Source organism: Melanerpes formicivorus, unplaced genomic scaffold (assembly GCF_026170545.1).
Source record: "Melanerpes formicivorus ecotype bairdi unplaced genomic scaffold, bMelFor1.0.p_v2 SCAF_60, whole genome shotgun sequence".
NCBI lineage: Eukaryota > Metazoa > Chordata > Aves > Piciformes > Picidae > Melanerpes > Melanerpes formicivorus.
In genome coordinates, this window is record NW_027142412.1 from 4,404,257 (window position 1) to 4,417,532 (window position 13,276).

General features: G+C 41.9%; 1 protein-coding gene across 3 annotated transcripts in view; it reads right to left on the bottom strand.

The window, feature by feature from the left end:
• The window catches only part of KREMEN1 (kringle containing transmembrane protein 1), a 35,917-nt gene that overhangs the window by 7,712 nt on the left and 14,929 nt on the right, over nucleotides 1-13,276 (bottom strand). For all 3 annotated transcript variants that reach the window (XM_068161959.1, XM_068161958.1, XM_068161960.1), the window contains exons 3-8: nucleotides 12,714-12,805; nucleotides 6,218-6,342; nucleotides 5,598-5,751; nucleotides 2,490-2,822; nucleotides 1,755-1,913; nucleotides 652-736 (exon numbers count right to left, since the gene is read on the bottom strand). In XM_068161959.1, coding sequence (XP_068018060.1) covers nucleotides 652-736; nucleotides 1,755-1,913; nucleotides 2,490-2,822; nucleotides 5,598-5,751; nucleotides 6,218-6,342; nucleotides 12,714-12,805 — 948 coding nt within the window. The remainder of the gene's footprint in view (nucleotides 1-651; nucleotides 737-1,754; nucleotides 1,914-2,489; nucleotides 2,823-5,597; nucleotides 5,752-6,217; nucleotides 6,343-12,713; nucleotides 12,806-13,276) is intronic.

Consider the following 13,276-nt stretch of genomic DNA (forward strand, 5'->3'; position numbering starts at 1 on the left):
GGGTTTAACAGGCCAAAAAAAAAAAAAAAAAGTCATGCTGGTTAAGTCTCACACCACAAAAAAAGGTTTTCCTTCTTGTGATTCTGTTTTGAACCATTTTCAGTATTTCTGCGCAAGACAGTACATATTAACCAGCCTTTATCTTTTTTTTCCCCAGTTCCCTGTCTGGGATGAGTGGTATATTTTTTTTACCCCCTGTAGAGTATTATCAAAATTTGAGCTCCTCCCACCATTTTGCTCTTTGATGGATAACACTGCTCAGTGGCAGAAAGGTTTTTATTCCTTAAAATACCAATCTCCTCAAAAGAATACCAGAAGAGGGGCTCTAGTAGCAAATAGTATCCTAACCGCCCAGAAAGTTTAAATACGGTCTTATTTAAGTATCCTTTGTGAGGATGCAAATGTGTAACACCTAACTCAGGTTTCAGTATGACTTCAGGCTTTTTGGGTGTGGTGTAAGGGAACGCTGTATGCTTTGGGATATATTCACCACTATGCTTTGTAGGTTGTTTGTTTGTAGAATAATAATAGCTTTTCCATTTAATCTATTCTATTCAATACGACAGTATCAGAAGGCAGAGGAATTAAGTTCCACGTTTGGCACAAAGCTGAGATGTCATTTCTCTAGGGACAGTTTTGCTCCATACTCACCTCATGGTGATGTGGAGAAATATCTTTGCTATTATGGCTGTAGCACTTAGGATGAGCAGTGCTGTGAGACTGTATATTGTCCACTCTGTAAATGACAAGGAAAAGAGTTGAGAAAGAGAGGAGACACAGCACACTGTAAGGACCTTAAATTATTAAATCAACTGAACAGAGGCCACCACCTTCAGAATTCGTGAAGCTCAAGGCAGCAAAGCAAGGAGTCACAAGTTCCCTCCCACCTAATGCCCCTTCCTCACAGCACTGACTTTTCATCGTTTTTACAGAATTTTGCAACTGCATAAAGTTCCAGGGCACAGTTCCATCCAAGGTCAGTATGCTCATAGTAGTTTAACCCTAAGTGCAGCTATGGTAACTCAGGCCCTGGCCTGTGCTCAGTGCCACTACATCTGCCCAGACCCCTGGGCTTGTTCTGAGGCCTGGCTGCTTTGGGTCTGTGCAGCTCAGGTACAGTCCAGCCCTTACACTTCAGACTCGGAATGCAAGCAGCTATTGCAGCATCTGTGGTGTGACCAAGACTCAGCTTCAACAGTAAGTAAAAGCAGGTGCCCAGAGTAGTTTAAAAATAGGAGAGACCAACAGTGACATTCACCAGGAGTGCATTTCCAGTCCTATGTTATTTACAACTCAACAACCTCTTGAATGAAGTAATGTCCTGCAGGTGAGTTCTAAACACATCACAGCTCCCACCCATTAACTTGCTTCCCCCTTTTTCTGGCATTTCTGCAGCTTTGGTGAGTGGGGGTCACCAGGCTTTGCCCTTTCCTCAGCACCTTTTGCCACCTCCCTGGTATGCACTGCTCACTGATGCTAGTAAGGAGGCTGCTGTGTCACATTATTCCAAGGTGCTTTCATTCTCATGGGCTCTCCATCTTCACGCTGTTTCTAACTGATTTATGCTGAGAAGTGAGTTTTGAAAATTAATGACAGCAGCGCAGTTAATGGCAATTAGACTAGGCACAAATCTATCTATTAGTAAGAGACACAGTGGGTCGGATAATCTGAAGGAGGAGGCGAAGGATATAGGAGCTCTGGACCGTGACTTGGCAAGATATTTTTCCTGTTTCCCCATTTTCTTTTAATATTACCAGGCATGGTGCTACTAGGATGGCTTGGGCTGGTTGTGATGACATAAAGGATCTTTGATGACCGGGCAGCATTGATGCTAAGGTTTGCTTGTTCATTTATCTTCTCTGAAAGGGTCTGATTCATTGAAATCTTGGTTTGATGCACATTGTCCTTCACAGCTGAAAACACAAGAGTGTATTACAGTAACCATTTCTTAACAGGTGCAATTGGACCTTACTTGGTGCTGTGAACAGCTATGTGCTGCTCTCTGGTTCATTTGGAGAACTCCAGCAATCAAATGGTGTCTGATGACAGATAAAGCCTAGACTTCACCAAGCTGGAATCCTAAGAATTTTCCTGGAAGGCAATTGTTCATCATAAAAGCAGGTACAACTCAAGGACTAAAATGTTTTCTCCTGACACCTTTTGATCTGAGTGAAACAGACTGTTGGACTACTACTGGTTTATTTTGTTTTGTTTCAGTTTTGTCATTTTCCAATCTGCTTTGACAGGCAGGTCTGTGTAGGGATGGAACTTTGAAAAGCTGTATTTTGGAATTTATGAAATACCTGACAGGAGCGTTCCAAACTGAGAGACATTTTAGCTAAGCTTTTACGCACTGGGCAGTGACAACAAGAGGGAGGAAACACCAGTAGACTAGAGAGTTAAAATACGTTTGCTTTTTTTTACCCGCTGTGTATTTAAATTCTTTAACTGCTCAATGAAAGGTATAAACAGCAAAGTTAGCCTCTTACCTCTGTATCTGATAGCAAATCCCTGGGCTTGATTGATTTCATCTGAGAAAAAGTATAAAATGACAAAATCCAAAGAGATGTTCAGGGTGTGGGGAGGCCTGTTCTTGCCATTAAAACGAGCTAGAACATGATAGGTATAGCCATCCAGAAATTCCACCATATCTGTAGCATCTTTGATTTCAAAAAGGGCAAAGCTGAAGTGGATTCGAGATGCTCCTGGAACTTGTATAGTCCAGTAACAGACTTTGCCTGTGCCATATGTGTCAGGAAAATCTGGGGAATAAATCACAGCTGTAGCAGAAGTGTAATTCCCTCCACAGGCACCAATAAGGGCTGCAAAAAGGAGAGGGAGAAAAATGAGAAAGATGTTACACCTTCATTATGCACAGCTTTAGCACTCTGTAATGCTCAAATGTGACTTGAAGATGCAGACTTGCTACCCTAGCAGGATGCACTCTGACTCAAACTGGTATTCTTTACCTTCCACAGCACAGGAACGCAGCTATTGTGTGGTATTTGCTTGGAATACAACCATTCTCTTCCATACTTTAAGACCTATGTATCAAATCTGAATGCTGCAACTATCCTTTGTCCTTGTATGTAACCATGTACCCTTCCCTGGATCCCTGAAAGGACAGTATGAAACCAAGTCACTGATTTCAGGGACTTCTACTCCATCCCTATCAGGCAAGCGGATTAGTGAATGCAATACTCACTGTTGAATTACTACACTTCTTTCACAGACTTAGCAAATTGAAAACAACAAATCTGCACAGAACAGCTGAGCTTGGAAGAGACCCCTGGAGACTGTTTAGTCTAATCCCCCTGCTCAAAGCAGAGGACATTTTCTATTTGTGTTTTGAGTCTCCAGGTATAGAGACTCCACAAGCTCTCTGGGCAACCTGTCACAGTGTCACTCTCCCCATAGAGAAAAGCTCTTATCACAGAATGGTAGTAGCTGGAAGGGACCTCTGTAGGTCAGCTAGTCCAACCCCCTTGCTGAGAGCTAGGTTACCTAGAGTAAGTGACACAGGAACATATCCAGGTGAATACCTCCAGAGATAGATACTCCACAACCTCTCTAGGCAGTCTGTTGCAGTGCTCTACCATCCTCAAAGTGAATAATTTTTTCCTTATGTTTATGTGGAATCTCCTGAGTTCCAGTTTCTGTCCTTCGCCCCTTGTCCTATCACTGGGCACCATTGAGAAGAGTCTGGTTCCATGCTCCTGACACTTGCCCTTTAGAGATTTATAGGTGTTAATGAAATTCCCCCTCAGTCCCCTCCAGGTGAGGAAGGTGGAGCTCTCTCAACCTCTCCTCACAAGGTGGATGTTCCAGTCCCCTATAATTTCTGTGGCTGTCCACTGGACTCTCTCCAGCAGGAGGAGAAGTGTTTTGAAGTGTATCAGTTTTCACAGGCCTTTGAGAAAGAGCTTTAATAAATACAAACTACAAGGGACCTGAGGGAATGAGAACAAGAATTAGCATATGACTGCCAGAAAAAGCATGTCAAAACATTTCTCTTTTCATGGAGCAAGGCTCATTCACAGCCTGAGCAAATCTCGCATTTCAGTGCCTTGCTACAGAAGGTCTTATAGAGGAAATGAAAGAATATGAAAAAAAGAATAGAATGTGAAAGCTCCCACAGAGATACTAAGGCCCACGGAGGGATTTGTCCTTGTGATTTTCTCCTTGATGACAGAGATTCTTTAGTCAAATAGGTGTAACGGTTTGGATAGATTGAACTGATAAAAATTGAGACTTGTCCTAGTGATATCAAATTTGTACTTTGTAAATATCTTGTAGGTATTGTTACACTTGTGGCTGGGCTGTTTGTAATTACTGAATCACAAGATGTTCTTCAAACCAGCAAGACTAATTAAGAATGCTAATGACAACTGCTCCACAGATGCCTAACAAAGTACAACATTGCCCCGTACGGAATGGGAATGCTTTCCCTCTGTCATTTCCCTCTAGAGCTCACAGAATTCTGTGTTGTGGCTCTGAATGTTCCAGCTTTAGGCCACGACAGCAGTGCACAAAAACATAAGGTTAATGGAGCATGTGGGGATGGGTGTGTACAGGGTACGGGTGAAGGTTCTGTGGATGATACAAGCTGGACACGAATGAGGTGAGCAGATGTTGCTCATCAGCAAAGGAAAACAGGTGGCAGTTACCAAGATGACCTCTCTTACCTGGCAATAGCTCTCTCCTTTGCTGTTTACCAGAAAAGACACTGTGGGTCCTCAGGGTAACATCTTGCTGAGCTCTCAGTCACTCCAGAAAGAGAAAGCTACAAAGGAAGTCTTTACCCATCAAGGATTTGAGAGGCCAAGAACAGAAGGAAACAGAAGATATGCAGTGTGAAGCTACACGCTATCTCAGCATGGAAACCAGTGTGCAGCTCTCAGGGGAAACTGGGGACAACTTGGACATGAGCAGCAAGCTGTCTCGAATGAAATGCCTCTTTGCCTCGCCAGCTAGGAGCCAGAGCTTCAGCATAAGGGGATGGGAAGTTCAGTTGTGTGCTCAGAAGGCGGAAAATTATACCCCTTTTAGTTCCAGAAAGACAACTTCTGGACATTGACTTAGAAGGTAACTTCTACATCAGAGGCAACAATGATCTATTGGTGCATCCTGTGAACTCCTTCAGTACTCCCAGCTGCACTGAGAGCCTGTGCTGTGGCCGGACAACTGGGTACTGCTACAAGTTTCTAACTATAAGAAATGGTGAAATCAGCAACAGTCATAATAGCAGCCTAATCTGTTTGCAGTAACTTAATCATACACCTACTCTCTGTTTAAGATCAGTTCTGAAGGAGCCTTTCCATGGCGTGCCCTTTGTGATACCTGAGTCGATACCATTTGTGGGAAAGTAAGAGACTCTCTGGAGCAGGAATCATTTGCCTGAGCAGACATAATTTCTTGGAAGAGGTATTTCACATTACTAATGGATGTGAATTCTATGTGAGATAGAAAGCAGCTTTATTTTGTACTGAATTTGGGTGGTTTTTTTTGTTATGTATGAACTTAAACCCTTTTCCCTAAATTTGCAGAACATGTGAGGCCTCTCCTTTGGGAAAAACTGAGCCTGTTTCCATACTTACTGTCAAAAAGAATGACTCTTCCATCCCCACCACAAGGCTGAGTATGGTCTCCAAAGCAAACACTGTTGCATTCTGTACTGGCTGCCTCCCCGTATCGCCAGTAGTCAGGATTATTTCCACAGAAACAAGCATAACCTGATTCCATGCCTGCAAACTTTGACAACAAAGATGCGTAAGGAAGAGCCTGATAATATTTAAAGGAATGACAGCAGGAAGTTGTGTGAGCCAGAAAGCTGGCAGCAGAATATATGTGTGTTGGAGGAGGATAATTAGTCAGAGGTCCCACCACAAACTGTTTTGTTTGAGCTGTCAGGATGCTTCATAAGACTAGTGAGGAACATGGAATAGAGGGCTGTTGGTTCACCTTATCACTCCCAGCTGTAGTTTACAAGCATCCTTTCACCTGGCAGTATTAATTGCTTGTTTGCCCAGACTGGTCTGGATGCAGAGCGAGGGAGGTTCCCTGGACTTGGGAGTAAGGCCACTTTAGATCTACTAAAGCTTTTTAAAACAAACAAACAAAAGATGGTGAAGGGGGAAGAAATATGCTTGAGAGCTCTAGGTATATTGCCATCTTTAGTATTTGAAAATATTTTGTATATGTATGTCAAAGAAATCACCTTAAATTGCTGACTTCGGCAGGAACTGATGCATGTTTGGATAGTCAGCTTGTTGGAGGTCTCGCTGGTGCCAGTCAATGGTGGTGGCTCTCCATGGTCTTTGTAACACCCTAGATTCCCTGGCACTGGCAAAAACAACAGACAATAGTCATTCTAAAGGCATGCCTAGAAACACCCACGACACAGACCACTTTATGCACTGCCTGGTTGCTAAGCATCTATTTCTATGTTCTTGTCTTGATTCTGCAGTATGGGAAATGTTACTCTGTACTAGATCCTTGTCACATTTTTCCAAACATGCCCAGGGATAAATGACAGATGGTGAAATAGCATCAAATCTTCTTAGCAATATACTTGCAGTACTCTGTAGTTGGTTTCAGTAAGCTGCAGCAATACAGACAAGAAAAATACCTGGCTGATTTCTCCTGATAGAGAAAACTAAAAAACCCAGAAAGCATCAAGTGGATTCAGAGGTTTTGTGGGGTTTATTTGCTATGATCATGAAGAGTCTATCAATGCAGATTAAACACTGTGATTTCTGTATGACCTTCAAAAGAATGTTTTCTGAAAATGCAGAACCTAAACCATTTTAGGATGGAATTAGGCAAGGTGTATGGGACAGACTATAGACTTACATAAGGCAATTTCCTTGTATTTAAAACTTGAATTCTGATAGGAACTCTACATATCATACTTTATGGCATGTACCAAGAGATTGAAAATGAGCAATATTACTTTTTCACAGAGTTAACCAGGTTGGAAAAGACCTTTGAGATCATCAAGTCCAACCTATCACCCGACACCGGCTAGTCAACTAAACCATGGCACTAAATGCCTCATCCAGTCTTATTTTAAACACATCCAGAGACAGAGACTCCACTCTTTCCCTGGGCAGCCCATTCCAATGGCCAATCTCTCTTTCTGTGAAGAATTTTTTCCTAACATCCAGCCTGAACTACAAAATTGTTTTAGAATCATAGAATTGTTTGGGTTGGGGTGGACCTCAAGGATTATCCAGTTCCAACCCCCCTGCTATGGGCAGGGACACCTCACACTAGAGCAGGTTGCTCACAGCCACATCCAGCCCGGCCTTAAAATCTCCCAGGGGTGAGGCTTCCACCATCTCCCTGGGCAAACTGTGCCAGTCTCTCACCACCCTCATGGGGAAGAATTTCTTCCTAACTTCCAATCTGAATCTACTCTCTTCTACTTTTTCCATTCCCCCCAGTCCTATCATTACCTGACACCTGAAAAGTCCCTCATCATTTTCTCCCTTTCTCCCCTCAAACCTGCAGCACCTGGGCTCTGTTGGAGTCTCCTCCCACCCCAGGTGTGGCCACTTGGTCCTCCCCACCCACTCCCCTTTCTAATCCCCCCCCCGGAAAGGCAGAAGCCCCAAGCTGAGCCCATCTGGGCAGAGGATCCTCCTCTTATCACTGGTGAGTGCCCATGGTGCACACTGGGTGATGGTGGTGGTGACAAAGGCCGGGGGGCCTGGTGGCCCCCCGGTTAGGTAGGAAGAGGATTGATGGCCCTTCCAGTATCATCCGTGGGTGCTGGCTGGGTCTCCTTACTGGGGCTGAGCTCCTCTGTGCAGTATCTTGGCTGGTGAGGGTCTTTTTAAAAAGAAACATCTATTTATACTGTTTTAATAAAACATGTTGAGGACCCTTGGTCACTATGAGAGGTCACAAAGTTTTCTCCCTTCAGTGCATATTTTGTCCTCTGTTTAGGGTTTGCACTTTTCATCAAAGCACTGGCATTTAGCCATGACTACTGGAGAGAGGGTGTGAGGTACGACATAGGGCTGTATTCACGGCATAAAACTCTCCCTACCTACTTGTCATATCTGCTCATGCTCATGGAATTAAATCAATCACTAGCTCTGTGGCCAGATAATTTTTATCCCTCTGCCAGAGCAACAAGGATATTTTTCTTTTTGTGTCCACCTAATCACCACAGCTCTGTACAACACCTGACGTACTCAGAAGATGATAGTTTCATTTATTCATCATTCCTTATTTCAGTACTCAGTAAATTCTGAACTCTGTCTTGCAAACAACTTGTTTCACATTTTTGGTTTTTTAAGGCACTGCTCAGTCTGGGATTTTTGCAGCTTCCAATGCCCAACAGCACATGGATTAGCTCCTTCTGAAGGAGCCATCTCTTGCAGGGGTGGTTCTTCTCTCTCATTGGGTAACCTGTGTGCTAGCAAACTGCTCCTGCACTATTGCACTTTCCCATACATACAGTAGGATTGTAATAATGCTTTTTGTACTGAGCACTGCTATACAGTAGTCCTGAAAGCATCTCTTCATTGGATTCTGGAAGGCACATTTCAGGGATCTCTCACATGTGTCCATACGCAGCAGCCACTGAAACAATGCCTTGAATCCAGAACTTCTGTTTGTCTAATTCTGACAAAGTGAGTCTTGCTCCTATTTTGGAAAATTATATACTGAGCATGTAAACGGATGTCATCTTACCGTTGCAGTCTGACCCATCCTGACACCTGGAACAGTTAACAATTCTGAGAGCTCGCTCCCACTCAGGCCTGTGCTCCCTATGGTAGCTTTCTTATCTTGAAGAAGAGGGCTAGCACAGCTATTAGTGACCAGCAAATGCACTGCTGTATACATGGTTATACTCGTCAGGAGGATGACTACAGTAATATAAAGAACAACTAATCAAATTAGGAAGAAAATTAACATATACTTTTTTAATAATCAAGGTTGCTTCAAATATTGTTCATAAAATATTTTTCTAAAAATGATACAATTTAAATTTTAAATGCCTGCATGGAGTTATGGCTTTGATAGGCCCTGCAGCAACATGCAAGTATGTACTGAGACTTCAAGTTGCAGCCCGGTTTAACATACCTTTGGAAATCCCCATTTGCAGCCCCACCCCAGCGGAGCACAGCTGGGCAGATAACTCAGAGTTCAGGTTTTTGTACAGTGCACAATTTCACTGTCCTGAAAAGGCTTCTAGGAAGCCTTAACCTATCTAGCTCATTTTTCTAGGGGACCTGGGCTTTCCTAAAAACACTTCTATTTTATTTAAATAGCATCATTTGAGCCTTTGACCTTGTCTCCAGAAGATTAGCACTTCAGTATGTTCCATGCTAAGAAACCAGACAAAGTAGTTTGAAAATGTCTTACACTTTGTAAATAAATCACATGTGCCCTTTTGGTATATCCTAAAGCTGATTAAGTCTCTTCAGGGTCCCAGCAGTATTTTAACTTTCTCCTGTCTAGCAAAGAAATGGACTGTCATGTGATTGGGCTGATGGGCTGGTCCTAAACCTGAGATGCTATTGCTGCTGTTGAAGGGTAATCAGAACCCATAGTGTAAGCATAATAGTAGAGGGGAGAAGATCTAACCGGCAACTACTACTTTTGTATCAGATCCATGGCGATCACAGATTACTGCTTTTGCAAGGATATTTTGGGCATATTACAATAACATGCTTCTCATTCCCCCTATATTCAACTGAATCAGGATGTAGTCAAGGGAGCCACTGGACATAAATCTAACGCAAGCTAGTGTATGTTTCTGCATGCCAAGCAGCACTGCAGAAGAAACTCTGGAGATGCCAACAGACTGGGAGCTGAATATGAGCCAGGAGTGTGCTGGGCAGCCAGGCAGGCCTACAGGCCTATATTAAAATGAGCACAGCTGGAGGTCAAGGGAAGTGATTATCCTCTACTCAACACTTGTTAGGACCACAGGAAGACTATTATGTCCAGTTTTGAGCTCAAATCCATGTCCCAGCTATGCTCATCTATCTGTCTCTCAAGAGCCTTTCTAGCTTTTTGCAGGAGGTTCAGTCCTTTCATCTAGCAGGAGCCATTCACTCTCTTTGAGCTGGTGTTAAAATTGTACACAGGGCAGCTTTACAGAGCCATTCATACAGCTCTGGGTAACATCTCTGGCTCTGCCATGGAACACTTCAATATTTCAGTCAAATTTGTTATATGACATACATGTGAACCAGAAATATGATTCCAGTAATGAAATCTATTTATGGCAAGAGACTCACGCAGGCCACAAACGTGGCAATGCAACTAAGTGAGACAGCAAGCATTCCTTCCTTTTACCTTTTGGGAGTTTAAATTGTTATTTCCTTTGAGTTTTGCCCTGACCTTGTGAAAAAAGACAAAAGAGTCAGGAATAGCTGCATCACTGCACCGTCTAAAGCATTAAGTTCAGAATTCTCCATGTGACGTGCACATGTTCTCTCAGGACTCGCTGCTGCCTTCTTGCCTTTAATTTTGTTTATGTCCACTCCCGCCTGCCCAGCAGACGAGCCATTACGAAGAGGAGAGGAAGAAAAAGCAAACCAGCTTCTGCTGGGGTAAGTGCTCCTGCCTTCTGTCACTATGCCCATCCACCCTCTCCTCACACAGCTACACTCTGTATAGCATGTTTACACATGCGGAAAGCTAGAGTACATTTCTGAAGGAGCTATTAGCGTTATGCATAAATATTAGTGAACAGGACACATGATACAATCACATGAAATCATCATCATAATGAAAAAGTCTTAACTAGAGAGTCTTAATTACTGCTACAGTGAATCACTGCATGCAAATCTCTCCAGGCAATCATGACATTTCATGTTGCTGGCATTGCGGTGGTATTATGTGGATATAGTTTATAGGTAAATTATGCTCCAGATACTTGTCTGCTAGCAAATATAATTACAGAAATTTATATAAGACTTTTTTTACTTTTCTGAAAATTTAACTAGGATTTCTTTACACAACTGTTTTCTTGCTCAGTCACAAAACTCTATCCTTTATTGTGCACTTCGCAAGTCGGTCTTGATGGTCCTATGGATTTAGCATCATGTTTACTGAAAACACAAGATCTGGTAAAGAACAAAAGTCTTTCTTTACTTCCAGAGCCTCATAAACCATGAGGTTTGGATTAAGACTTGGATGGGTTTGCAATGTACAGCTTGTTCTAAATTGCTGCAATTCCTTTTTCTAGTATCCAGTTTCAGTGCAATGCTTGAAGCAGCTGCTACTGGTCAAAAGGACATTTTGTAAATGTAAGTCTGCATTATCTGTGTAAGTAAGTGTCCAAGTTTAAATCCTCTGCTCCCCACCACAGAGAAAATGAGTGAGGCTGGTTTTAAAAGGACCCTTTGTGTAGAACAAATGGAGTGGAGAGAATTTGCCTTTCAGCTTTTTTACTGGTGCCATATCCAGAGAATTTGTTAACATCTGTGGTCTTTAAAGAAAATGCAGATTCTTTCATTTTAGACCAAGCTAAATTTCTTAATTAGGAGGGTCGTATTTCCTAAATAGAAGCTGGTATATTAGAGAATTAAGAGTAAGATGTCCTCTGAACAATAAGTATTGGAGTGTGAATAATTTTGTGTTATTAGGTGAAAGTTCTGACTTCTTTTAAGGTTACATTTATGTACTTATTTGCCTTGCCTGAAATTGTGAATCACTTGCTTGCATTCATAAACAGATCAAGCTGTAAACAAAGTAAAAATCACTTTTGATCCATTTTCCTTTAGTTTTGTTCTTAATGTCAAGCAAAAGGCACTTGCTTCTAATGGAAAATATACCTGAAGACAATTGTTCTGATGCTTAACAGTGTCTGCATAAGTCACCCCAGAAACAGAGAGTACTTGCACAGAAGTAGTCAGGAAAGCAAGTAAAGGCATGGCTGCTTAGACTCAAAATACATAGTTTAAGTTGCTAGTTAGCATGCAGAACTGAATCTCTTTTTTAATATTTAGGGATATTTTAAAGAATGTGATTCTTAGGAGTTTATCCTGAAGCACTCAGGAACAAAGATTTTGGAGCATATTTATACAAATCAGGACAAAACTTCCACATTTTAAATATTAACTATGGCAAGGACACTCCAGGTGAATAACTTGTAAATTATCTGTTTAAAAAAACAAACATCAAAGCCCAGTTTGTGGTTTCAGAGCAATGCTAAGAACATGCACTTGCAAGGAACAGCATTTTAGCCCAGAGCTTCCATATGCCAAACAAACAGCCACCTCTTCCCTGTGTACTCTGTCTTTATTTCTTCCACACAATTCTGTAGAGGATGCATTATACACACTAAACTGATGCCTTCCAGTTTACAAGCTAGTTGCAGGTGAGGAACACATATATACCTCAAATTTCATACTCACTTTTGTCCTCCATTTTAATACCTGAATGACATGTTTCTAGGGATTCAAAAAACTAGCAGTACTTCACAAGTTTCCAGTGACACTCTGTTATTGGCAAATTCCCAAACCCTGTAATTCTGAGTCAAGATGAAAAGGATAGCAATGGAGCACAACTCAGTAAGCTTCTCATTAAGTCACATTTTAAATGGTTCTTTAGAGACAGTCTGCAAATGAAAATAGGCTGCTTTGTCCTATCCTAGTTTCTGTTGGAAAATCACTTCCCATTGTTGTATAACTGCCAATCTCTGCTCAGGAGAGGTGCAGGCCTAAAGAACTGCATGGTGCTCTTACTTCGGCAGGATGGAATCTCACAGTATTTCCAATATATTCCATCCTCATGCTCTGCAATGTAGCACCATGGACTGACATCTCCGTCAGGGTTCCTGAAAGAAAAAAGCAAGAAACTGAGTGAAAAGTAATCAAATATTTTTGAAACCCACATAAAGATAAATCTTATTACGGTTTACTGTCATTACTATTTTTGCTCTAATACCTATTGAATACATGTTGGACTTGTATATCAAGAAAAATGCAAGAATGGTCAGGAATTTCGGATAACTTTAGTTATTAGAGTATGTAGCAAGCACAAAATGCTACTGATGTCTAAAATATAACTTCTCTTTTGGTCTAAAAGGTGCACAGCTATTTCTGGACAACGGAGAGGGAAATTTTCATCCCCACATTCTGCATGCAGGTCTCTTAGACCCCTAAATTTGGTTTTTGCCTTAGTACAAAATAGTTCAGACCTCAGCTTTCTGTAACTATGAGATTATGAGAACTAAGCAAGACTGAGGTCTTCTTCAGTAGAACTGAATATATTTGTTCCAGTGGTCTGAAACATTGAGGGGTGATAG